The sequence below is a fragment of the Meles meles genome, chromosome 19, assembly GCF_922984935.1.
Source record: "Meles meles chromosome 19, mMelMel3.1 paternal haplotype, whole genome shotgun sequence".
In the NCBI taxonomy this organism is placed as follows: domain Eukaryota; kingdom Metazoa; phylum Chordata; class Mammalia; order Carnivora; family Mustelidae; genus Meles; species Meles meles.
Genome location: NC_060084.1, coordinates 168,096 through 192,111, shown reverse-complemented (window position 1 = coordinate 192,111; position 24,016 = coordinate 168,096). Strand labels below are relative to the sequence as shown.

General features: G+C 58.1%; 1 protein-coding gene across 1 annotated transcript; it reads left to right on the top strand.

Moving 5' to 3' along the window:
- The first annotated feature begins 35 nt into the window (after positions 1-35).
- TCF25 (transcription factor 25) lies at positions 36-22,997 on the top strand. The gene is made up of 18 exons (XM_045987042.1): positions 36-3,094; positions 7,294-7,458; positions 8,163-8,237; positions 8,890-9,008; positions 9,997-10,062; positions 13,315-13,397; positions 14,295-14,425; positions 14,757-14,856; positions 15,551-15,644; positions 16,774-16,866; positions 16,966-17,071; positions 18,077-18,236; positions 19,625-19,712; positions 20,391-20,549; positions 20,699-20,789; positions 21,190-21,269; positions 22,346-22,418; positions 22,686-22,997. The coding sequence occupies exons 1-18, from the start codon at positions 2,903-2,905 to the stop codon at positions 22,842-22,844; spliced, it is 2,034 nt and encodes a 677-aa protein (XP_045842998.1). The 5' UTR covers positions 36-2,902; the 3' UTR covers positions 22,845-22,997.
- The last annotated feature ends 1,019 nt before the right edge of the window (positions 22,998-24,016 follow it).

Here is a 24,016-nt window from a genome sequence, read left to right as displayed (position 1 = left end):
AGGATGCCCACCATGAGACGAGGCCGCTCACACCCACTCCTGTCCATGAGGCCCAACTTCCCGATCTGGCCATCGCAGTCTCCCACAGCCGCAGGGCTTCTGCATGTGGCTCAGCCTGGAGCCTGTCAACCGCCAGCCTCATCCCCAGATCCCTGCTCCTGTTCTCCATGCAGATGACCCCCTTGGGGTTTGCGGGGGAGGGGGCAGCTCCCGCTGCTCTTCAGGAGAACAGCTGAAGCTCCTGTGTGCTCGGCCTGCCACATGCATCTGGGAGGTGGCTTGTCATCCCACCTTACAGGAAAGGAAACTGAGGCTCAAGAGGGAAGGAGTTTGGCCAAATAAACAGCTCATCTGCGACCTCAACCCAGGCCTATGAGATGCCAGGCTCTAGCTGTCTGCCAGGTGCACAGGGGCCCAGAGGAGGCCCTGAGGGACAGGACTTGTAACAGAGGGACCTGCTGGAGAGAGAGCTCATCAGCAGGTTACACTAAATCACAACAGCCCATTAAAAACAGCTTCCAACACCTCTGGGCACTTCATGGGCAGGGAGTATTATTATTTCCATTTAACAATGAGAAAGCAAAGGGGTTCCTGGGCAGCAGTTGGTTATGCGTCCAGCCCTTGATTTCCGCTCAGGTTATGATCTCAGGGTTGTGAAACTGAGCCCCTCATTTGTCTTCCCCCTGGGCATGGAGCCTTCTCCCTCTCTTAAAAAAAAAAAGAATGAGGAAGCAGACACAGAGAGGGTAAGATTTGCTCCTGGTCACACAACCAGCAATGGGAAAGCTAACCTTTGTGCAGCAGCCGCCATCGATGGACGATCCTGGGAGGTGAGCGCTGCCGTCACCGCTCTAATTACTCAGGCGAGGAAGCGGGCCAGGCAATAGGTTCAGGCCCACATTCCCAAGAATGGGAAACCAAGGTTCTACTCCACATGGGAATGCTTGGAAATAAAAGTAAAAACCCACGTTGGGACATCTGGGCTGAGCCGCAGGGGGCCCACATAACCCTTGAAGGTGAAGTTGGGAGGGTGCTGCCCCATTCTGGCAGGGTCTCCTCCTGCTGACCCAGGGACTGAAAGCCGTGCACTCACCCCAGTGAACCCAACCCTCACCTAATTCGGATTGTGACAAATGGAGCTCACTTTGTCTAGAACTGTCTACAAGCAAACTTCTGAGGGCCATGCCTTCGGTGGGGACAGGGAGATCGACGCTCTCCACTTAGGTTGGCCGGATGCTGCATCTCTCAGGGGCACATGGCTGCTCTCTTGTAAAAGGGCAAAGGAGGCAGCAGCTCCAGGCTGAGAATCCCTAAGTCTTCATCCAAAGGGGAGGCAAGAAACCTGCATAAATTGTTCACACCACTTGGGGGCGGGGACACAAAATCTACTTAATTAGGCTGGCCTTGGCCAATTGGAATGGATGAGGGTGGTGTCCTGGAGGCTCTCCCGGAGCTAGTCCTTTAACAGTGGGGTTACAGGAAGTAGGGAGGGTAAAGCCTAAGGACTCCAGGGAGTGCCTGGAGCAGGTGGCGCATTTGGGGGGCTAGAGACAGCAGCTATGTCAGCCAATGTGAAGCACCGTAGACCCTGACGGCCTGCGCAGGCTGACCAGCCACGTATGCCGGTGTGCGCACACCCTCTCCCTCCGTGGGTCTCTGGAGACCCAATGCCCAGTCTGAGAGGAACAGTCAGGCTTAAGAGGAAGGCAGGATGGGGTGGAGCTCAAGGGTCAAGGGAGAGGGATCCCAGAGGCCATGACCCATCCCGTCCCCATCTCCCTTTCTTGGTCCTTGGCAGTGGTCTTCCTCACTTGAACCCTGGAACCAGCGCTCGCCTGGGCAGCACATAAACCGAACCCCGGAACCGCAGTCCTGCATGCAAACCCAGGTTCCACCTGGGCCAGTTACTCTCAATCCCGGTTTCTTTACTTGGAATGGCGGGGACAGCTACTCCCAGGAGGAAAGCTCAGCACAGTGCCATCACCACACTCAAGGCCGCGTCTCCACTCTTCTAACACACACCAGAGCCTCTTGGTCCTGCACTCCGACCTGCGCAGTGCGGGGGCTCTCGGTCTTGCCGGCACACGTGAATCCCCGAGGAGCTTTTAGAAACCATCAATGCCTGACCCCACCTCTAACTGCTAGGAATGCGCCTTGATCTTTATTGCAAAAATCTCCCCAGGAGATCAGACACAGTGAGGGTGGCGAGCCTCCACCCCAGACCCCGGATACGCGGACGCGCAGGAGATCACCGCGGACGCATTAACGCCAACAGAAGGCGAACTCCCAGGACGGCCAGAGATTCGCTTTCAGTCTATCCGGGGAGGAAGCGGCGCGGAGATCTGCACGTCTGGGACGCCCCTCGGTGTGCACGTGCTGACTTCTAATGAGAAGGGCGCTGACCGAGGGCAGTCGCTGCCCCCCAGGTCGCCCGTCCGTCCGTCCCCGGTGCACCCGCACAGGTGCAACGCCACGAGGCCGCGCGCCCGCCTGCTCGCACGGCCTCCCCGCCCACCCCGCCTGCAGGCTCCTCCCGCCCGGCGAGCCCGCACTCGCAGAGCAGAGGGTGGGCTCGCGAGTGGACGGCTCGGAGCCGCGGCCGCCCCCGCCCCCGCTCAGCGGCGGCCACGGACACGCCTCCGGAAGGCCCGGAGACGCCTAGCGCCGGTACCGCCAGAGGGACGGCCGCGCGGAGGCGCCCAAGTCGCGCGAGAACTGGCCCGGCCGCGCCCGCACCTTCTTTGACGCCCAGACGACCGAGAGGAAGTTCCGGAGAAGCTCAGGGCGCAGACGCGACACGCCAGCCTCGCGCCAGCGCGCCGTGAGTGCGCAGGCGCGCCGGCCGCTCTCTTTTCTGCTCTTCCTTCTCCCGGTCTCCAGACGTCAGCGGCCGTTGGGTCCTATGTCGCGCCGGGCCCTCCGGAGGCTGAGGGGGGAACAGCGCGGCCAGGAGCCCCTGGGGCCCGGCGCCCTGCAGTTTGTCCTCCACGATGACGATGATGCGGAAGAAGAAGGTCCAAAGCGGGGTCCAGGCGGCCGACGCCCCCGGGGCGCAGGGAAGGAGGGCGTCTGCGTCAACAACCGGTTCGAGCTGGTGAGGAACGGGGCTGCCCGGGGTGGGGGCGGTGGGAGGGGGCAGTGGGAGGGGCGGGTCCGTGACGTCACGGGGGCGGGGCGGTACGTGGTCTGGGCTGCCGCGGGGCGGTGGTGGGCGTGGCTACGTCGGGCTCGGGCGCGGCGAGGAAGGCCGTGGAGGTCTGGGCTGCGGCGGAGGGGGCGTGGCCGTGACGTCGGGGCGGGTCCGCAGTCCTGTGGGCGGGGCTTCACGTCTCCGAGCCTGGGGGCTCTTGGCTGGGTCGCAGGGTTGGGCGTTGCCTACGCCAGGAGCTCGCAGGGCGGTGGCACAGCCTTGTGTCCTCCTCCCAGCCCGGGACTTGGTGTTTGGCTCGTCGCTGGGTCCCCCGCAGCAGGTGTCTGGCCCAGCCCCAGCGCGGTGGACGCGAGTTGCAGGGTGCACGCCCCGCGGGGTGTCTGCAGCTGGCCGCAGGCAGCCCCTCGCTTGTGCGCGCCCCATCTTGCGCTCGCTTCTCTGACCGCCCTGTGCTGGCAGCCAGCGTGTCTGTGGCTCCGCTCGGACCCCTCCTCGCTGCGCCCGAGCGCTCGAACCGCCGGCGTGGGTCTGCCGAGACCGGGGACCTCTGTCAGCGCTTTCTTGGGCCGCGCTTGCTCCCTCGTAGATGGTGGGGAGCGGGGCGGCCCGTCCGGGAGCTGGGCGTCCAGAGTGCTGCCCTTCCCTCGGAGGGCCGAGACGGGGGAGGTGGGGCCGGTCCCGTCTTCCGATCTCCGCAGCCGCCTCCACCTGCTCTGCTTCTCCGCCCCTCCACCCTGCTTCTTGTCCTTTCTGTCCTTCTGACATCTTTGTTGTAAACCGTCTCCGACACGTGCAGGAACAAGAGTGGCGTTAACCTTCCTGGGCTCACCTCCCGGCGCCCGCAGCTGGGCTCGCAGCAGTCTGTCTCCCAATATTCCTGACCCCTCGTGTGCCCGTAACCTTGCGGGTCGGTTTTCTGACTTCCTCCGGAACACCAAGTCTTCTTTCCCGCCTCCCTCGTGCACAGGCTGAAACCAGCGTGTGCTGTCGTCGGCCCTCTCCGTGGACGCTCGACCACCTTGTGCTTCCTGGTTCCCGTATTCCCCAGGTTCAGTCTTTAGCACCAGTAGCTTTTGTCAGGAGGACATTGACACATTCCGGGCGCCGCCCCTGTGTCATGGGATTCTCGTTGTCTGGGAAGGCGGTCATCTTGTCCCCTTGTGCAAACGAGGTAGTAAGTGACAGCTGCAGAGTAAATCTAGGCTTCCGACTTAAAACCTGTGCTCTTAACCTGCCACGGTATTTGTCTCTGAAGCAAGTTAATGTTCCCGCCGAAGGAGAAAGGAGGATAGATGGACAGAGGGCGGAGTGTTCGGGAGAAATGGAAAAAGTGGCAGGAGCTCACATGCGAAAGGAGAGGAGGAATATTGACGTGGACCTCACTGTGAGATCCTGTACCTCTGCTCAGGGCTCTGCTGTCTGTGTTTTCCCTTCCGCGTTCTGATGTTGATACCATTGGCTAGGATGTCCTTCCCTGTCTTAGGGTTCATGTATCCAGTTTAACATCTGTCTCCTCTTAGACCTTTCACAGACATCTCAAACCCAGTGTGTCCAATGCTCACTGCCCTTCCTGCCTCCTCCAGGCTTCCTGTCTCTGTGGAGGGCATCTCCACATTTCCTCTTGTCCACGCCAGCAATGTGAGGGCATCCCTGAGCTGCTTTCTCTCTCGCACGATACACTCAGACCATTGGTGCAGCACCATTGCCTGTGGCCTGGATCATCACCTTCCTTCTGCCCAGTCCTGGTTCTGCTCTTCTTCCTTTGCAGTCCCTCTGAACACAGAGGCCAGCCACAGTGACCCTGTTAGGCACATGTCTGACCTCAGCCCTCCTTTTTTACAACCCCCCAGTGGTTCCAGGCTGGCCCAGTCCGCCCCATAAGCTCTCCTACCTTTTTCCTTTATAACCTGGTCCGCTGTGCTCTCGCAGCGATGCGTCCCCTTGCTGTCTCCTCGCCTTTAGCATCTTGTATGCAGGTGACCTCTCTTTCACCTTCCTCAGGCTTGCCTACCCTTCCTGCTTGCTTTAAAAGTACACTTACCCCAGGGCGCCTGTGGGTCCTTATCTCAGGGTTGTGAAATCAAACCCCACACCCTCGGACAGCCTGCTCTGCAGGGAGTCTGCTTGAGGATTTTCTCTCTCTCTGCCCCTCCCCTGCACTCATTCTCTCTAAAATAAGTAACTCTTTTTTTTTTAAATTTATTTATTTATTTGACAGACAGAGATCACAAGTAGGCAGAGAGGCAGGCAGAGAGAGAGGAAGGGAAGCAGGGTCCCTGCTGAGCAGAGAGCCTGATGGCCGGGATTGATCCCAGAACCGGGGGATCATGACCTGAGCCGAAGGCAGAGGCTTTAACCCACTGAGCCACCCAGGCACCCAAGAAATAAATCTTAAGGGGGAAAAAAAAAGAGTCGGCTGGCACCCAGCTTCACTGGAAGCGTTGGAGATACCATTTGGTTGAATGCCTGAGAAAACTTGGGTGCCAGTTCCCCCCTTTGTTGAGAGGAAATGTCCCAGGAGGCCTCGGTCCAGTTTTCTTTCTTTGTTCCCAAATCTAAACCAACCAGACCACACCTGGGCCCCTGGCACTCTTGCTAAAAAGGTATCCACAGTAGGACTCTCCATAGTATTGGGTGGTGCTGGGACAGATGCTGCTTTGGTAGGATTCTAGCGCTTTCAAGTCAGGAATGGATTTATAGACAGACAAGCATAATGTACTCCTGAAATTTATCTTTGCCACTTGGAAATTTCCCTTAGTGAACAAAGCAAGCAAAACCAAAGGACACAAAACTTGTTCCTGCTTTCTTTTCTTTGATACTTTCCCAGCTGAGACAGTAGGTTCAAAAAGAAAAAAAAATCAATGAAAACCCACCAGGTACAGTATGATCTCAGGTTTGTTCTCTCTCTCTCTCTTTTTTTTTGTGAGAGAGAGTGAGCAGAAGCAAGGGGGAGCCCCAGAAGGAGAAGCAGACTTCCCCTGAGCAGAGAGCTGGGTGTGGGACTCAGTCCCAGGACCTTGGGATCATTACCTGAGTGGAAGGCAGATATTTAACTGACTGAGCCACCCAGGTGTCCTTCCCCCCCCCCATATTAGGTGTTTTTTTTGTTTTTGTTTTTGTTTTTTAAGATTTTACTTACTTGACAGAGCACAAGCAGGGAGAGGGCAGAAGGAGAAGCAGGCTCCCCGTGGAGCAGAGAGCCTGAGAGCTGGGGCTGCATCCCAGGACCCTGAGATCATGACCTGAGCCGAAGGCAGAGGCTTAACCCATTGAGCCACCCAGGCGCCCCTTGATCTCAATTAAAAAAAAAAAGTTCTCTCAGGGTTGTGGGGGATAAAGTAGATCATATTTATATTTTTATTTTATGTTTTGAGCTTTATATTTTTCAGATGCCCTAAATTGAAGACTCAGTTTTATTTATTTTTGGACCTCAGTGCAGTAATGGGGTCCACCCCATCCGGCTGATGAAACATCACTGTCATTGTTCCGTATTGGCCTCTTTTGTTTGTTTATTCCTTGACTGAAGGGCCAGAGCTTGTCCAGTGACTTGTACCCACCCCGCCCCCGTCTCGCCTCCAGAGTGCGAGTGTGAGTGTGTGTGCACAGTTCAGTCTTCTGCACTGCTGTGCATGGTTCTGTTGTGTGAGCTCTTGTTATTATCAGGGAGGAGTCTCTAGGTAAGGCAGTCCCTAGGTACCTTTTCTTTAGCTCCTAGTCCTGTTGGCTGCTGTAGATGAACTGAGCTAGAGCTCTGAGTAGCAGGAGGGAACATGAATGGGTTGTTTAGAGCTCTTTGCCCCAGGGTGGTGGTCAGCAAGGGAGATAGGTTGTAAGGTTTGGGGATTCTTCATTATGTCAGCTGTAAAGACAGAGACACATGGAGCGACCCTGGGCCCTAGCATCTCTGGGGTTCGTTGACTAAGATGACCCTAAAGCAGGGCTTGTTGAGAAGGTAAGAACCACGGCTCTGCCGGGCACATTGACATGGGTGTTTTTCTTCCCACTGTGACCTCAGAGCGACCCTGCGTAGATCTCCGCGCCCCAGCTCTGCTCCACTTTCCACTCTGACACAGCTCAGTATCACCATTTACTCTGTGACCGGGACACCCGGAACGTCCTTGTTCTCGTCTGTGTCTCCCCAGATCAACATCGAAGACCTGGAGGAGGGACCTGTGCTGAACGGGGAGCGGCCCGACGGTCTGCGCACAGGCACTGCGGTGTCCGGGAACAAAAGGAGGTCGCAGAGTGGAGGTGCAGGCCGCAGGAAGGCTGGAGAAGTCGCTGACACGGCGGCGCCCCCGGAGCAGGTACGGGGGGCCGCCACACCCACTCTGCGCTGTCATTTTCGGCCCTTGCAGCTGCCCCACAGTTTCCTTGGGACCCTGGAGAAGATTTGCAGGAAGCTCTTAAGGGAGGCACATAGTGTCCCCTCGACAAGGTTTCCTAGCACGCGACCTGCCTTCACTCTTGGGGAGGGTCTGCTGTGCTCGGCAGCTTGTGTGTGCTCAGGGACTGTGTGGGTGCAGCTCTGGTCCGGTGGGCGGGGCTCTGGGGGGGGGGTCAGGCCTTGAGGAACTGCTGGCAGTTAGTGTCGCAGCATGGCTCTGGTGCGTGGCACAGGAGAGGGTCTCTTGGGGGCTTCTGCTTGTTTGTGCAGCGAGTGAAGGACAAGTGCAGCTGGAGAGGGGTGGACCCCTGTCCGAGGTCGGGATGGTGGGGGGCTGGACACTGCAAGGAGGGAGGTGGCCAGGTGGCGGCACCAGAGGGTTCTGGCGGAGCCACCACGGGTGTGGGGGGAGGTGTGCAGGGGCCCCCGTCTCCAGGGCAGCTACGTGTGGTAGGGAGGGTGGTTGGCACAGTGAAAGATGAAAGCAGAGGGCAGATGGGTGGATGGTTTGGGCCCTGTGAGTCTCTTGAGGTCCCATGTCCCTCTTCAGCTTGCTGCTTTAGTTGTTAGATTTTAACATTTTGTTGTCTCTGTCCATTGACCAAAACGTGCTTCTTTTCTTAGTCTAATGTAAGTGGCAAACTCCGAAAGAAGAAAAAGAAACAGAAAAATAAGAAAAACACTACAGGAGAAATTTTGGTATGTGCGTCTGGCTGTTTTTCAAAGTGGTGGTCGAAGCAATTCATTTTTATTTGGTGTTTTGATCTCTCCCCGTTAGGAATCTAGTTCAGAGGTCAGGGAAAGTCACGAACCAGGTTCGGCTGATGTTCCTTCACTTTGTTCCTTGAGGGTTTGACATCCACGTCCTGGCCACCATCTGAAGTGACATTCTCTGGCCGGCAGAGTCCCTTCTCAGTCTTTTGGCCCCGTGCCCTGAGCTTTTTCTAGGCCGCCGGACTGACGGGACGGTGAGGTGTGAGCCTCCAGGCGCCGTCTGTTGCCTTCCGTCGTCCCCGCCAGACGCAGTGTCTCCTGAGGAGGCTGTAGCTTTCTGGACCTGTCACCGGTGGTTCTGGTCCCAAGTCCCACCTGGAGAGGTGGCAGTCCTGTAGGACTAGCAGCTGGGCTTGTGACTGAGTTCCTCCAAGGGTCCTTCTGGCTCTGTGGTCCTGCCAGTGCTGAACGCTCTCCCTTTTTCTAAATGTATTTGCAGCACTCAGTGCTGGGGTCATACTGTCTTTCGGAACGTAAACAATATAATGCGGGTTTCTGATAAAAATAATTTTGTTATTATTACAACATTTAAAATAAAGTCGTTGTGGTGATTGATAGATTGTTCTGGTGTTTCTAGGAAAATGGGCTGGAAGATATCGATCGCATCTTGGAGAGGATCGAGGACAGCAGCGGTTCCAGCCGCCCCGGGCCGCCTCCCCTCAGCTCCAAGAAGCACGTCCTGTATGTGGAGCACAGGTACGCCCCTCCCCTGCTGAGACACAGACTCCCCAAAAAGGAAAAAAAACATTTGCAAAAGACTTCCTATATCCAAAAGCAATGTAGATTTGTTGTTTTTGTCTTGTTTTGTTTTTAAAGATTTTATTTATTTATTTGTCAGAGAGAGATCACAAGCAGGCAAAGTGGCAGGCAGAGGCAGAGAGAGAAGCAGGCTCCCCCCTGAGCAAGGAGCTTGATGTGGGACTCGATCCCAGGACCCCGGGATCACGACCCGAGCCGAAGACAGCGGCTTAACCCGCTGAGCCACCCAGGCATCCCTGTTTCATTTTGTTTTAAAGACTTTATTTATTTATTTGACAGACAGAGATCACAAGTAGGCAGAGAGGCAGGCAGGGCGGGGTTGGGGGGGGAGGCAGGCTTCCTGCTGAGCAGAGCGCCTGATGCGGGGCTCCATCATAGGACCCCAGGATCATGACCTGAGCAGAAGGCAGAGGCTCAACCCACTGAGCCTCCCAGGCGCCCCAGCAGTGTAGGTTTATTGCCAAACATTTAGGCAATAGGAACAAGGAGAAAGAAGGAAAGGGGAAATATTCCGTTTCCAAGGACCCGTCCTTTAGCTTCAGATATCTGGGAATGTTTTTTCCTTGAATGGTATTGAAGTAAGATGTCGTTCTGTGATAAATTATTCCTCTCTTGTCCTAGTAGATGCCTAATGAAACCCTGTTCTTACTAAGAGACTGTTGCCAGTGTTCCAAAAGCTATTTTTTTTCCTGCGTCAGTGAGCCCACCTTGATCTGGTCTGTAGGCCTGAGGCTGCTCTGACTCAGCCCCAGTCCTGGCCGCCTCTGTTTGCAATCCGCATGGTTTGGAGGAAAGCAGGCCTGCCAGCTGTCTTTCATGTCAGAGTAGCCGCTCTCCCTGCTGAGTTTTATGTGACCTTTCAGAATTCCCAGACTCGTAAAAGAACTCCATTTCATTTTTCTTTGTAAAATTTTCAATTTTCTAGACACTTGAATCCAGACACGGAGCTGAAAAGGTATTTTGGTGCTCGAGCTGTCCTTGGGGAGCAAAGGTGAGCACAACACTGGCTTTGTTCTAAAATACGTGCGGGAGTTTTCTCGAGGCCTCTGAACCTTTGGGGGAGGGGAGGTAAAGCTCCTTGCCAAAGAAAGCCTTCGAATTTCTGGTTCTGCAAACTCTGCGGAACCTGAAGGGTCAGGGAGGAGCTGATGTTTGACTGTTTCCGTGACCACTGGGCTCTAGCCCTCACACCGCCTTTGCTAGCATGTGAGTCACAATTTCACAGAGATTCTGGAGGTCCTGAAATTTTGAGCTTCTAGCCCTGAAATCTTGGCCAGCTTAGTTTTTTTTCTCCATCAGCAGCAAAGCCAACACAGGGTTTAGATTCTGGGATAAGTCTGATCTTTGTTACGTAACAGTTCTCAGTGCTTGACGACCTGTGGGAGATGCAGCGAGCACTGCTCTGAGCACGAGGTCTGTTTGCAGGACTGTGTGTCGGAGGGGTGGGTGTTAGCTTTCCTGACCCCCAGCCTTGAGGCCAGTTCTGACTGCGAGCTTTCGCACAGGCAGAAGCTCTGTCTTTGCAGTATATGATCTTTTTCTAAATGTAGAATTAAATGCTTGTTATAAAAATATCGAGGCAAGGAGCACCGGGTGGCTTAGTCGTTTGGGCATCAGACCCTTATTTTCAGCTCAGGTCATGATCTTGGGGTCCTGGGATTGAGCCCCACTTTGGGCTCTGCACTTAGAGCCTTGCTTGTCTGTCTCTCTCCCTTTGCCCCCCATCCCCGCAGACACATGCTCTCTCGTGTGTACACTCTCTTCTTCTCAAAATCTTTAAAAAAAAAAATTGGGGCAATTTAGAATAGAATTGTTTCCTTTGAGCCCCCCTCCAAGAAAACCATTCAGGAGCGCTTCCTGCCCCCATCTGGGCACTTCTGCCGTGTGCCGCACCACCTGGTTCTGCCTGGCCGGGTCCTGGGTTCCAGGTGGATGAGGGGAGTGCACTCGCCCCAGGGCACGGCTGCTGTGTCCGCTGTGGTCTCCCTGCAGCTGGGGTCATTTCTAGTGAAACTGCCCAGCGGTGGCTCTCCCCGTGTGCGGTAGTGCCAGGTCTCCACTGCCCTCCAAGTACCGCAGCCCGCTGCTGTCTGACCTGCGCTGGGGTTGGGGTTTCACATTCTGTCTAATGTCCACGAGCAGTTGTTCTTGTTACTTGCGAATGGGTTTTGGTTTTATCTTGGGTGTTAAGTTATTCAGGACACAGGGTTTCTACTTTGTCTTCTTTCAGAAAGTGGATGAAAACACATTGTCACTGCAGGGTGCTCCTCTTTGTCACCTGGCTGAACCGCGTGTCTCCCCCACCCTGTCCCACTGGTTTGGGTTGGCTTGGTCCATCTTTGCTGTTCCTTCATATGTCCGCCCGGTCTTATGTCTGTGTAAACGGTCATTCACAGTGATGATAGTTACTATGTTAATAGTAGAAGCATACTTCTAGAATACCGATTTAATACTTCAAGTCCCACCAAAGGCTTCCCTGAAAAGCTCCGGTTCCCTTGTCTCCCTCATTCCTTCCTCTGCACACAGGCAGACTCCGTGTGTTTCTGGTTGTCCTCTTTGGCAGCCCCTTCAGTTCTGCAGGGCCTATGCACGGCTTTTTCCCCCCGACAGCGGGAGGGACAGCCCTTCCACTGCCCTGCTGGTGTCTGCCTGCTCCTCTGCTCAGTGCACGGCTGAGCTCTGTCTGCGGTTCGAGGGACCACACGGTTCTGAGCATCCACGCTCCCAATCAGAGCTGCCTCGGTGCTGGGGGTCCGGAGAGCTGAACACCCACCCCTCCGACATAACAGTCCTGAAAACAGACCCTTGTTTGAACATTTCTCAGAGCATTTCTCGCTGCGTCTCCCAGAAGTCATCAAGCACTGAGAACTGTTACATAACAAAGATCAGACTTATCCCAGAATCTGAACCCCGTGTTGGCTTTGCTGCTGAGAAAAATTAAGCTGGCCAAAATTTCAGGGCTAGAAGCTTAAAATTTTATAGGTAATGATGAGTTTTCTTTAATTTTTTTTTTTTTTAAGATTTTTATTTATTTATCTGACAGACAGAGATCACAAGTAGGCAGAGAAGCAGGAAGAGAGAGAGGAGGAAGCAGGTTCCCTTCTGAGCAGAGAACCCGATGCGGGGCTCGATCCCAGGATCCGGGATCATGACCTGAGCCAAAGGCAGAGGCTTTAACCCACTGAGCCACCCAGGTGCCCCGAGTTTTCTTTAGATTTTGACCATGCTTTTTGTTTTTTCCCCTGCAGTTTTGCCTTCTTTTTGGGAGAAGAAACATGCTTTTTTATCCTGTTCCTAATACAGACCAGTTCTTACTCGTACTTTTTTTTCTCAATGAGGTGGTTCAGATTATCAAAGGATAGAGAAGAGTGTCCACATGTCCACCTCCCTGTTCCTCAGCTTAAGAAAAAAAGCCTCAGTGACAATATATAACCTGTTAGTGGCCACTGCTTCAAGAGGGCGGTCTGGCCCCCGCAGCAGAGACCCCCGGATAACGGAAGTGGGGCACACGGCCGAGGGGAGGGGGCCGTCCAGGCACAGCATCTCGGGAGCCGGGCCTCCCGTTCCGGCCGCCCCCTCGTGCTCTGTCTTGCTCATTCCCACCCGGAAGCGTGCTGACATCTGTGTCCTGCTACACCAGTCCTTTTCGAGGTTACCATTGTTCCCTTTTCAAAACCTGTTGTCGCACTAGTGGCGTCTTGCAAGGGGAGGAGTGGACCACCTCGGGACAGAGGCCAGAGGCCCTCCCTTTGTCCTGTGTGCCCGTCTGGTGTGGCGTTTGTCCGGCCTGGTCCTTAGGGATGCAGATCGCTTCCTTCCACGGGGGCCTACAGGCTCGCGCGTCCCCGTGTCTTTATTTTCGGTGTTGTGCGTTTGTTTCCTTTTTACCCTTTCTGCCATTTTGCTGGACTGTAAATTTTGTTTTTCTTTCTTTTTTTTTTTTTAAGATTTTATATATTTATTTGACAGCATAAGTGGGGGGAGGAACAGAGGGAGAGGGAGAAGCAGGCTTCCCGCTGAGCAGGGAGCCCAAAGCAGGGCTCAATTCCAGGACCCTGGGATCATGAGCTGAGCTGAAGGCAGACTGAGCAGCTGAGCTCCCGAGGCGCCCCGAGGGTCCTTTGTCCTGGCCATAACTCTGCCACCCCCGTCCCCACCCTTCCCTTCCCCACAGTTTTGTTTCCACAGTCCCTGCAGGGGTCAGGCAGTGAAGGGAAGCTGTGAGCATGTCTGTTCTCCCCAGGCCAAGGCAGAGGCAGCGAGTGTACCCCAAGTGTACCTGGCTCACAACCCCGAAGAGCACCTGGCCGCGGTACGCCAAACCAGGTGAGGGGCTGCAGGCTTCGGCAGAGCAGGTGTGTGGCTCCATGGCCTGGTGCTGGAGGACCGAGGACCTCCTGACGCCCCATACACCAGCTGCGTGTTTTCTCAAATAGGCTTCCATGCGGCTTTTTTCTACTTTTTTCCTGTGGATACTGTATTGTAGGAAGCGATCTCGTTCATTTTCCAGGTGTGATAGTCTGTACTTGGTTGCCAGCTAGTAAGTCTGTGGAACTTAAGATCAGCAACTGTGCAGAAGCACTTGGGGTGTGGCGTAAACATCCCATATCTGAGAGGCCCTGGGTATAGGGCCTGACTGGGGTGGGAGAGAGGGTAGAGACAAGGGCACCCACTGTCGTCAGTGGAGGGAGCACGTGACGGCCCCACCTTGCCCGTGTCCCATGTGCCAGCAGCGTAGACACGGGAAGCTCTTCGCAGAAGCCCCGAGCCAAGGCAGATGAGTCTCCTTGGCTCTGTGGTGCGGCAGGAGGGTAGCCTGGAACCATTTACCTATTTCATGATGCTCCTGAAGGCTCCTCGGAAGAAACGGCTTCATACGCCCGATTTCTGGCAGGAGGAGAAGGGGAAAGGACTTCCACTGGTCTCCCGTGCCCAGCTGGATCTGGGCTCTGCCTGGTGTTCAAGCCCAGCCAGATGGGTGGGGGGGGCACCCTGTGTGTCCTCACCTCTGTTGTCTTGGGACATTGGTGATCCGGCCACACCCGTGGGGGAAGCAGCCTCTTCCTGGGAAAAGCATAGGCGGGAAGCTGGTGTGGACCACACCAGGGGCAGTCAGTCCTGGGCATTGTGAGAAAGTCGGCGCTCTGACGGGGACTCAGTGGGGTGTGCCCGAGCCTGCTCGTGGGGGTCAGCAGGAGGGCCCTGACGTTGCCCTCCCCACAGGTCTGTCAATGAGGCTGCTGGAGTCCAAGAAGGGCCTCTCCTCCTTTGCTTTCGAGCACAGTGAGGAGTACCAGCAGACCCAGCACAAGTTCCTGGCCGCGGTGGAGTCCATGGAGCCCAATAACATCGTGGTGCGTGTGTCCCCAGAGTGTCTTTGCCCGGCCCACATCCTCTCCTCAGTTACCCAGGCCGCCCTGCGCCTGGATCCCAGCCTGCAGTCCCTTGGCCCACAAGCCCTTTCTCCTTCTGGCTCCTCTGACCCCTGCTGTACACCTGGATCCCGGGGCTGGGGGACTGGCAGAGGGTGAAGGTAGAGGTCCTGGGGCACGGAGTCCCTGCTCCCACCACAGGCCTGCTTGGTTTCCGTGGCTGAGGGAAAGCCCCGCCTGGGGCTGCTGCCTTGCTCAGGCTGTTCAGGAGGCATGGCCTGTGGTCCCAGCGGCGTCCCCTCTTTGCTTGTAGGTTCTGCTCCAGACCAGCCCGTACCATGTGGACTCACTGCTGCAGCTCAGCGATGCTTGTCGCTTTCAGGAGGATCAGGAGATGGCCCGAGACCTCGTCGGTAAGAGCCCGCCTGGGCGCCCGGCCCTGCCACCCCTCGGGCCCAGCACCCCCTCCGCTGACGGAGCGCAGGTGCTGTCCCCGAAGGCGCTGGCCATACGCAACCATTGCCAGGGCTCTTTTTAAGAGAGGAAGGGGGAGAGAGAGGTGACAAGGGGCAGAAGGACAGAGAATCTCAAGCAGATTCCCCACTGAACTTGGGGTCCGACTCGGGGCTCGATCCCACAATCCTGGGGTCACGACCTGAGCCAAAAGCAGATGCGTCACTGACTGAGCCCCCAGGCGCCCTGGCCTGGCTTCTTTCATTGACTGTCACGTCTTCAGGGTTCCCTCCTCTTCAGTCAGATTATGGTCCGTAGAGGGGATGGGCTGTGTTTGGAGTGTTACTTGGCGGACACTTGGGTTGTTTCCACTTCTTGGGTTACATGACTGAGCTGCTGTGGATGTGTGCATGTGGGTTTTGTGAGGACGTGTGTTTGTATCTCCCTGTCTAGAAAGTCGTCCCTCTGCGTGAGGTCAATGCACAGAGTGGCATCAGTGATCCCCAGGGTCACAGCTGCACCATGGCACTTTCCAGAATCCTTGCTGTGCTCCCTTCTTCCTTTGAGAGCTTTCTTTGTGAGCCATGGGGGATAGGCTTGGAGGTGCCCCATGCTGGCCGTGACGCCCTCCCCTGGTGTTCGTGTGGCCCTCAGAGAGAGCGCTGTACAGCATGGAGTGTGCCTTCCACCCCTTGTTCAGCCTCACCAGCGGGACCTGCCGGCTGGACTACCGCCGACCTGAGAACAGGTGCGTTTCCTGCGTTTCCAGGATGACAGGTGTGTTAAGGGGTGTCAGAGCGGTGATGGGATGTGAGTACCCCTGTAGCAGCTAGGGCAGGTGGCAGGGGTCTGTCCCGGAGCTGTCCCACCTGCTAGCTCACACCAGGGGATCTCACTGTGTTTGTAACCTGAAGGTAAGAGGGCTGGACTCAAGGACAGATGGGTTGGGCCAGCTTCCATTTGTCCTTGAAAGAAATGAGTCTGATAAGCTGCTGCTTGATCAGGGAGTGTGTAGTTGTGTTTCCTTGTTATATTTGGACAAAAGGATCTGTGCCCCATGAGTTTGGAATGCTCTGGAATGTTTTGTGGGCAGCCCTACGTTCCTCCATCATCCAGCTGTTTGAACGCAGTCTGATCCCGTTCCCTGCAATGAACAGGGATGACTGCGTGATACTCTCTTCTCACAGATGTGACTCCCGCCCCAGAGCACTGCTCCGGCACCAGCCCTCCTCACCCCCTGGGTTCCTGCCCTTGGCCTGGCCTTCAGGGCCTTGTGGGGGAGATGGGTGTGTCCTGTCCTGGTGCCCTCTTCACCCACTCAGGGCCTGCAGCAGCTTGGCTCATGTCCGCACACACACCTTGGCCGTCAGCCTGGGTCCCAGGACACTAGGACCCCTCACTGCACGGTTGTCTGGTTCTGTGCATGTTCCACTTGTCTCTCCAGTGAAATTGTTGGTTCTTGGAGATGGGTTATAACATACTAACACGTGCAGGCCCAGCAGGGTGGTGTCCACTGGTAACAATCCCCGCCCCCCCAGGAGGATCCAGCTCAGCAAACCTGACACCGGGCAGCGGCGCCCTGGGTGCTCCTGGGACGGAGGTTCCCACGGTAGTGATGGGAGGAGAGGTTGACTCTTCCCAGAAATGCTGAACAGTAAACCAAAAACAAAACGATCTGAGCTAATGGCGAGCTTGTTGCGTTCCCTGGGGAGCTGTGTAACCGGACAGTGTGGAGCATCGCCAGGACCGCAGACCGAGGAACGCTCATGACCCTTCGCACCGCCCGGGCTGCCCGGGAGGCACCAGCGCATAGTGGGCGGCGGTGCGGCTCGGGGGCTGCGGCCACCCTGGCTCACCCGGAACTGTGTTGGGTCTAGGAGCTTCTACCTGGCCCTCTACAAACAGATGAGCTTCCTGGAGAAGCGAGGCTGCCCGCGCACGGCGCTGGAGTTCTGCAAGCTCATCCTGAGGTAAGCGCCTGCAGCTGACGCCCGGGGTCCCCGCGGCCCGCGCCCGCAGCTGCCCGCCCCCGCCCACGCGACACTCTCTCTGCTGTGCTGCCCTCCAAGCCTGGAGCCTGACGAGGACCCCCTGTGCATGCTGCTGCTCATCGACCACCTGGCCCTGCGGGCGCGTAACTACGAGTACCTGATCCGCCTCTTCCAGGAGTGGGAGGTGGGTGTGCGCCCCTCCCTCCGCGTCTCTCTCTGGGCCCTTTCTGCTTCTGTAGGCGCCGGAGCTGTGGGGGGCGGGGCCCCTTGGGACGGACACACCCCCACGCACACACACACCCCCACCGCCGTGGTCCTGACCTCAAGGCAGAACTGGGCACTAAAAAATGCACTGCCTCACCGCCGGCCTCAGTAGTGATGGCTGCAGTGACGCTGTTTTAGGGTTAGCGTTAGGTGTCACAGTTGGGACATTCATTTCCCCTGTTCTGGTTTTGATTCCACTGCTGGAAAAGAGGTTTCTGTTGGATGGTGCCCTCTTGGGGATGTGTGACCCTGACCACCTCCCGTGGGGTGGGGCTGGTGGGTGTCACTGAGAAATGACCACATACATGAGTCACTCTGAACCCTTTCATTTGGCTCGTTGGCCGAGGCATCCCCCTTCTGGGGACCTACTTTACAGAAGTTTCTGGAGCCCCCAATGCAGCTCCAGGGAGCGCACCCTCCCTCCACAGCAGGGCTAAAGGAGAACATTTGCTGAGCTGTGGAGACCATGGCCCCACTTTAGTGGAGAAAACCTGGCCCGTTGTGTGTTGTCTGTTATGGACACGTAGAGAAAGGCCAGCAAAGTGCTTGGCCATGTTCACGGATGTGATCAGGTCCCAGCGAGGGGAGGGACGCTCCTCGTTGGACCCGGGCTTCCCGAGTTTCCCACTGTGGGTGAGCACGAGCTGCCTGCTTGTGGGTGCCTGTGACCCCACTTGACTCCACCTCCCCTGGGACCTTCCTCTTCTGTCTCTGTCAACCCCCCTCCCCCACTCCAGCCTTGTTACTTGTCTCCTGCCAAGGGAAAGCCCCCACATATTCCATGAAGTTCTTCATGCCAAGTAGAGAAACGCCAGCATGACTCTCGTGCTCACTGCCAGGGCCCAGACTCGGAGCACCTGGAAGTTGTGCGTCGTCCTCCTCTGCCATGTCAGCCCTCCAGACTTTGTTTCTCCGGCCCTTGCAGGCTCACCGGAACCTGTCTCAGCTCCCAAATTTTGCCTTCTCTGTGCCGTTGGCCTATTTCCTGCTGAGTCAACAAGCAGACCTCCCGGAACAGGAGCTGAGCTCTGCTAGGGAGCAGGCGTCTGTCCTGATCCGACAGGCCCTCACCATGTTCCCCGGAGGTGGGTGCACCCTCATGAGCACCCCACCCCCACCCAAGCACAGTTTGAAAGCTGAACATGAGTCAGAAGTGACTTTGGTCTCCAACTCTCTTGGGGTTTCAGGATGAGTGTGTCGATACTGACAGAGAAAAACCTACTCTCAGAAGGCAGGTCTTTTCCAGAGAGGGGCCTGAGCTGCTGGGTGGCGGCAAAGCCGCGCAGGAGGGACCGGGTCCGCAGAGCGCGCTTCTCGGGGGGTGGAAGAACTCAGAGACAAGGTTGTCCTGGGGCTGCACAGCACAGGCTCCTGGACCATCCCTGAGCTTTCTGGAGTCGTGGGCCAGTGTCCATGTGGGGATAGAGATCTGCGGGCTGATCTCAGTGGTGACAGGAGATCAGAGAACAGCCTCCTGTCCTGTCAGGGTCCTGGTGGAGTTGGGCCCTCCTGCCACGTGCGGTTTCACAGAGGACTGTGTGCCAGGGACTGGCCGTGTGGCTCAGGCACACTGTCCCCACAGCTCCGTCAGCCTCCGTGAGCCTGCTGCTTCCCAGGCAGAGGAGGCAGCCAAGGTCCCCACTTCTCGGGCTCACAGCCTAGGGCAGAGAGCCGACAGTGGAATGAGCTGAAAAGGATGTTGTATCGGGATACGAGGTGCTGGGGACAGAACAGAGCAGGGGGTGGAGACAGGGGTGGTGGCTGTCTGAGGAGGTGGCCAGGACAGGATCAAAGCCCGTGTCAGCGAGGGTTCCCACCAAACAGGGTTCTCAGTCTCTGCTCATACGTCTGGGCCTAACACACGTAGCTGCCAGGCCAAGTTTTAGGAGAACTGACCCTTCCTCATCAAGCTGCGTGTAGCGAGGAGGCGAGGCCCCGGTGGGCGCTAGCTGTTCGTGTGGGGCCAGGGCTGTTGGCAGCCGCGGGATGACTGACGGTGTTTCCGTACAGCCTCGGGTCTATTGGCAGCTGCGGGATGGTTGCCGGTAGTGTTTCCATGTGGCCTGGGGGGTGTTAGCGGCCTTGGGATGACTGCCAGTGGTGTTTCCATGCGGCCTGGGGGGTGTTAGCGGCCTTGGGATGACTGTTGGTGGTGTTTCCATGCGGCCTGGGGTCCTGCTGGCCCACTGAGCTGTCGCCCATCCCTGGCCACTTGACCTCCGGTGCTCAGAGGGAGGGCGCCTTCACGGGTGTCTGCACAAGAGCGCGAACCCCATGAGCCGGCCCCTCCAGCAGCCTGCAGGTGGAATGTGTGGGGACAGCCTTGTGGAGGTGCCCTCGGATGCACAGGGGGCCCCTGGGAGGCAGCAGGGCAGAGACCCTGTCCAAGGTGGCAGAGGCCCCCTGGGGGCTGGCACGGGCGGACTGCCTCACCCTGTCACGTGCCCTTGGGGGCCCCTGCTTCCTCCCGCAGTCCTCCTGCCTCTGCTCGAGTACTGCAGCGTGCGGCCCGATGCCGCCGTCGCCACGCACCGCTTCTTTGGCCCGGAGGCTGAGATCAGGTAAAGACAGGACAGTGCCCGCCCACAGGTGGGTCATGGGGGTGCCCCTGGGAGCAGAGCCCGGGGACTGTTTTCACTCAGACCCGAGGCTCGTGAGGCTGGCCATCACTGCTCGCTCCTGCCCCAGGGAGAGTCCTGCCAGGTGCTCACTGCGGGGACCTTGGCGGCCAGACCGTTCTCCCACCACGGGGGCCTGGGCCCCATGTCCTCACTGCCTGGACGTGGCGCCGGCCGGCACGTGGGCCACATGCCGCCCCGAGCATGAGCCTTCTTGCTGAGAAGTGGACCGGGCGTGGGGCCCGATGCACCAGCCCTGCTGGGTAGGGTTGGTAACCCTACGGGTGTTCGTGTAGGCCTCATGAAGAGTAAAGGGAAACGTGCGCCGTGGGAGCCGGCCGTCCTCAGACCCTGTTGGCAGACCAGCACAGACCTACACATGCCCTTTCTGTTTGGCAGTTCTGTTAAAGACCTTGTTCTTACTAAAAAGTGCGGGCTTCATGGAAGCGGACCCATGTGTCCCCACGTCTGGGCAGCGGCCTGTCCCAGCTCAGCAGCCCTTCTGGGCAACCTGCTCCGCCCCTCGGCTGCTGGCCGGGCCCCTGTGCCTCCCCCCAGGGGCTGGTGGGTGTCGAGTCCATACCCTGGCCGGCTCAGCTCATGAGCCCTCGTCTCCCACAGCCAGCCCCCCGCCCTTAGCCAGCTGGTGAGCCTGTACCTTGGAAGGTCACACTTCCTCTGGAAGGAGCCTGCCACCATGAGCTGGCTGGAGGACAACGTGCGTGAGGTTCTGCGGGCAGTGGACGCTGGGGACCCTGCAGTGGGAGCGTGTGAGAGCAGGTGGGCCTGGGGGCCGGTGGGGGCGAGGGGGGCAGCACCCGGCCTGGGGGGTGGCAAAGCCCTGTGCTCGGGGTGGTGGTCACAGGGGTGGCCGTGGGGCCAGGGCGGGCTCCGCGCCACATGCCTACGCCTCTTCTCCCGGGCCTTAGGCGGAAGGTGCTGTACCAGCGGGCGCCCAGGAACATCCACCGGCATGTGGTCCTGTCCGAGGTCAAGGAGGCTGTTGCTGCCCTCCCCCCGGTAAGGGAGAGGGGCTGGAAATGGGGGCTTTGTTGCCTGCGGGCCCCTTCCCTCACAGCTAGGGGGGCTGCTCCTGGCCGGCTGACCTCCCAGGGCTCAGCGCAGGGGCCCTGGGGCGCTCTGGTGAGAGATCCCGGCACAGGGAGCGTGGCTTTCTGCTCCTCCCCTGCTGCGCGGGCCCTTTGGCCGTCCTTGGCCATCTGAGTAGGGCAGAGTGCCTGTCTGGGTGGAAGCAAGGCTGTCCCCCACCCCGCGTCCAACAGACGCAGCCGCACAGCCAGGGACCGATTCTGTTCGGCTGACGACCTCCTCGAGGAGAGGCTAGTCCAGGCTGGAATCAGCTGGACGTCTGTTGGGGGCACGGCCGGGGTTCACGGTGGGTCTGCTTCCCTTTCTGAAGGACGTGACCACGCAGTCTGTGATGGGCTTCGACCCTCTGCCTCCTTTGGACACGATCTACTCCTACGTCAGACCCGAGAGGTACCTCTCCGCCTCCTGCTTTGCTCCTCTGCTTGTGTAGCTCTGAGGTCCGTGCTTCCTGCTCCCTGGGGCTCCCCGCCTCCTCCAGACCCAGGCCCCCGAGGGCAGGGTGATGTGAGGTCGTAGGTCGGCTTTTGCTTGTCTGACGAAGGAGCGTTTTCCCATGGGGTTCTAGAGCAGGTGTCGGATGTAAGGGTGGGAAGCTGGAGGAGCGTACCAGCCGCGCCCTCGTGGCCTGTGCGGCGCCACGGGGCCGTGTTACGTGTGGAACCAGCAGGCAGTGTAAGATCAAAGCCACAGCCCTAGTCTGCCGGCGCCGGGGGCCCTGGGAACTGAGAAGGGCCCGTGTGGCCCAGCCCAGGAGAGCTGCAGTGGAGCGGGACGGCGCTTCGCCTCGGGTCTGGGAAAGCTGCTTTCTGCTTTCCTTGCAGCCTTCCAGGCTGAGTGGTAGCCTTACCACAGGTTGTCGCTCTGGAAGCCCCAGGCAGGTTGTCCCATTCCAGAACGCATGCCCTCTCCAGGCTTCAGTCGAGCACGTTATGTAGAATAAAAAGCTTTTTCTTCACTGAATTACGTTCTGAAAGTTGGACTGCATGCGCCTAGGGAAAGAGTGCCCACTTGAATTCTTCGATCAATCAAGGCGACACACATTTTTAATGTCGGTGGGTTCAGAGAGCTGGCTTGCTGGACAGTGTAGCCCTGAGGAGAGGTTGAAGGGCTGTGCCAGCCCGAGGCCACCAGTCCTCAAATGGCCAGTGGAGCTGGGCTTCAGCACCATGTTTTAACCAGGAGGGCACTCCCCAGCACACTCTAGAATCTTCTCCTCACGTGACCACTTTGTAGCCCCTGCATGGCTCTTCTTAAAAGCCAGCCACTGAGCCGCGGCAGGTGACCTTCCGCTCTCTGCTGAGCTGGACTAGCCAGGTCCCCAAGGGCCCGCCCCCTCTGGGTGACCTTCCCTGGGAGGCCTGAGCTCGTGCCTCAGCTGCTGCGCTGGCTGCCTTGGTGCACCCCGCCCCCAACCCCGGGGCAGGGTGCACAGCTGCACCATCAGACCTTCCTTCCTCCTCTTCCAGGCTGAGTCCCGTCAGCCATGGAAACACAATCGCCCTCTTCTTCCGGTCTCTGCTGCCCAATTACACCATGGAGGTATGTGAGCGCGTTTTGGCCTCTCTCTGCCACGTGGGTTCAGGTGGGCGCCCGCAGCCCGCTCAGGAGGCCAGGACGAGCCTGAAAACCGTCGCGGCCACCTCAGCCCCTCCCCCAGGCATGGGTCCTGGACCTCGTACTGGGGCCTGGCCTTGTGTTTGGGTTTGAAGCTTCCTCTCCCCAGCAGGGTCCTGGGTGAGCTGGGGTGGGAGCGCTGGGCCTCAGGACCCAGGACAGCCCCAGCTCAGATGAGTCTCGTTGCTGCAGGGGGAGCGGCCGGAGGACGGAGGGGCCGGAGGTCTGAACCACAACCAAGGCTTGAACAGGCTGATGCTGGCCGTGCGAGACATGATGGCCAACTTCCACTTCCACGACGTGGAGGCGGCTCGTGAGGACAACCCCGAGGGGGACGGGGAGTGGGACTGAGCCCGCGGAGATGCCGTGCCCCAGCGCTGTACAATTATGTTCCTGATTGCTGTTCTGGTCGGAATTGGCCAGTTCCCTGGAGTCGAGACGCTGATGTATCGTCCGCCTGCCTCCCGTGTCGCCTATAAATGTGAATGGGTTACGCTCCCTGCAGCGTGGGCTCTTCTTTCCCGGGGCTGGACTCTGTGCCCATGTGAGGCAGGTGGGTCTTGGATCCACCCAGCCCCCAAGGTGTCCCAGCAGAGAACATGACCCAGGGTCCCAGGCACCCGAGCCCCAGCGCCATGTGAGCTCTCTCGGCGGCCGCCCTGCCCTCACAGTCTGGGCCACGGAGTGGAGAAGGTCCCACGGGTTTCCATTGCGACATCCCAGCCGAGAACACCGAGATGTTTGCTTCGCTTGGGAGCCTGGACGGGCCGGCCAGAGGCTGGAGGCTGACCGCGTAGTCCCAGGGTTGGGCACCACGGAGGCAGAGTCCCGGCGGCTTTACTGGGGAACTTGAGGGCAGCCCTGGGCTGGGGGGAGGCTGAGAGGCGGACCTTGGGAAGGATGTCCTGGCGGTTCTGGAGATTGTACGTGGCAGAGATTAGGGGGCTTCTGATTGGGGGGGAGGGGAGGTGAACAGAGCGTGGGGGAGGGTTCATCACCTGGGGCAAGTCCTGGCCCCCCTGTCACTCAGCACCACACAGAGCTGCTTGGAGCTCCGGAGTCCGATGGGTCGTGGAAGCATCAGGGACACCGAGGCGGTGAGCTGCCATGTACCGGGCGCCCTCCCGGCCCTGACCTCGGCCACATTGGGTGTGCTGCTCAATCTGGGCCAGGATCCGTGTGGGCTGAGCCTGCCGGGAAGTCCCCTCAGTGCTGTAGGCGTGGTTGTGCAGTCAGCTGGTGGCAGAGGGTGGTTTGTGAGCTTGTCCTGTCAGAAGTTCCAGCTGGAGACTCGCTGCATTTGGGGGTCAGCAACGCAAGTCTCTGCCGTGAACAGCTGCGACAAGGACGGTGCCCTGTACCCATGCTGGAGTCTGTCAGTTACGACCCGGACTTTAGTCCTTGTCTCTGTACCTGGATTTGGTGAGTGGGATCGAGGAGGACCGACGTAATCCCAGGCTGTCCTAGGTCCACATTTGTCCCACGAGGGTGCCCTGTGATAAGCTTCAGCCAGCAGGACGGGG

Excerpts from the sequence above, each read along its gene's own strand:
- TCF25 (XM_045987042.1), top strand. The coding sequence starts at position 2,903 with ATGTCGCGCCGGGCCCTCCGGAGGCTGAGGGGGGAACAGCGCGGCCAG. Across the intron at positions 14,857-15,550 it reads GATGGCCCGAGACCTCGTCG|AGAGAGCGCTGTACAGCATG; the intron begins GTAAGAGCCCGC and ends TGTGGCCCTCAG. Across the intron at positions 19,713-20,390 it reads GGCCCGGAGGCTGAGATCAG|CCAGCCCCCCGCCCTTAGCC; the intron begins GTAAAGACAGGA and ends CGTCTCCCACAG.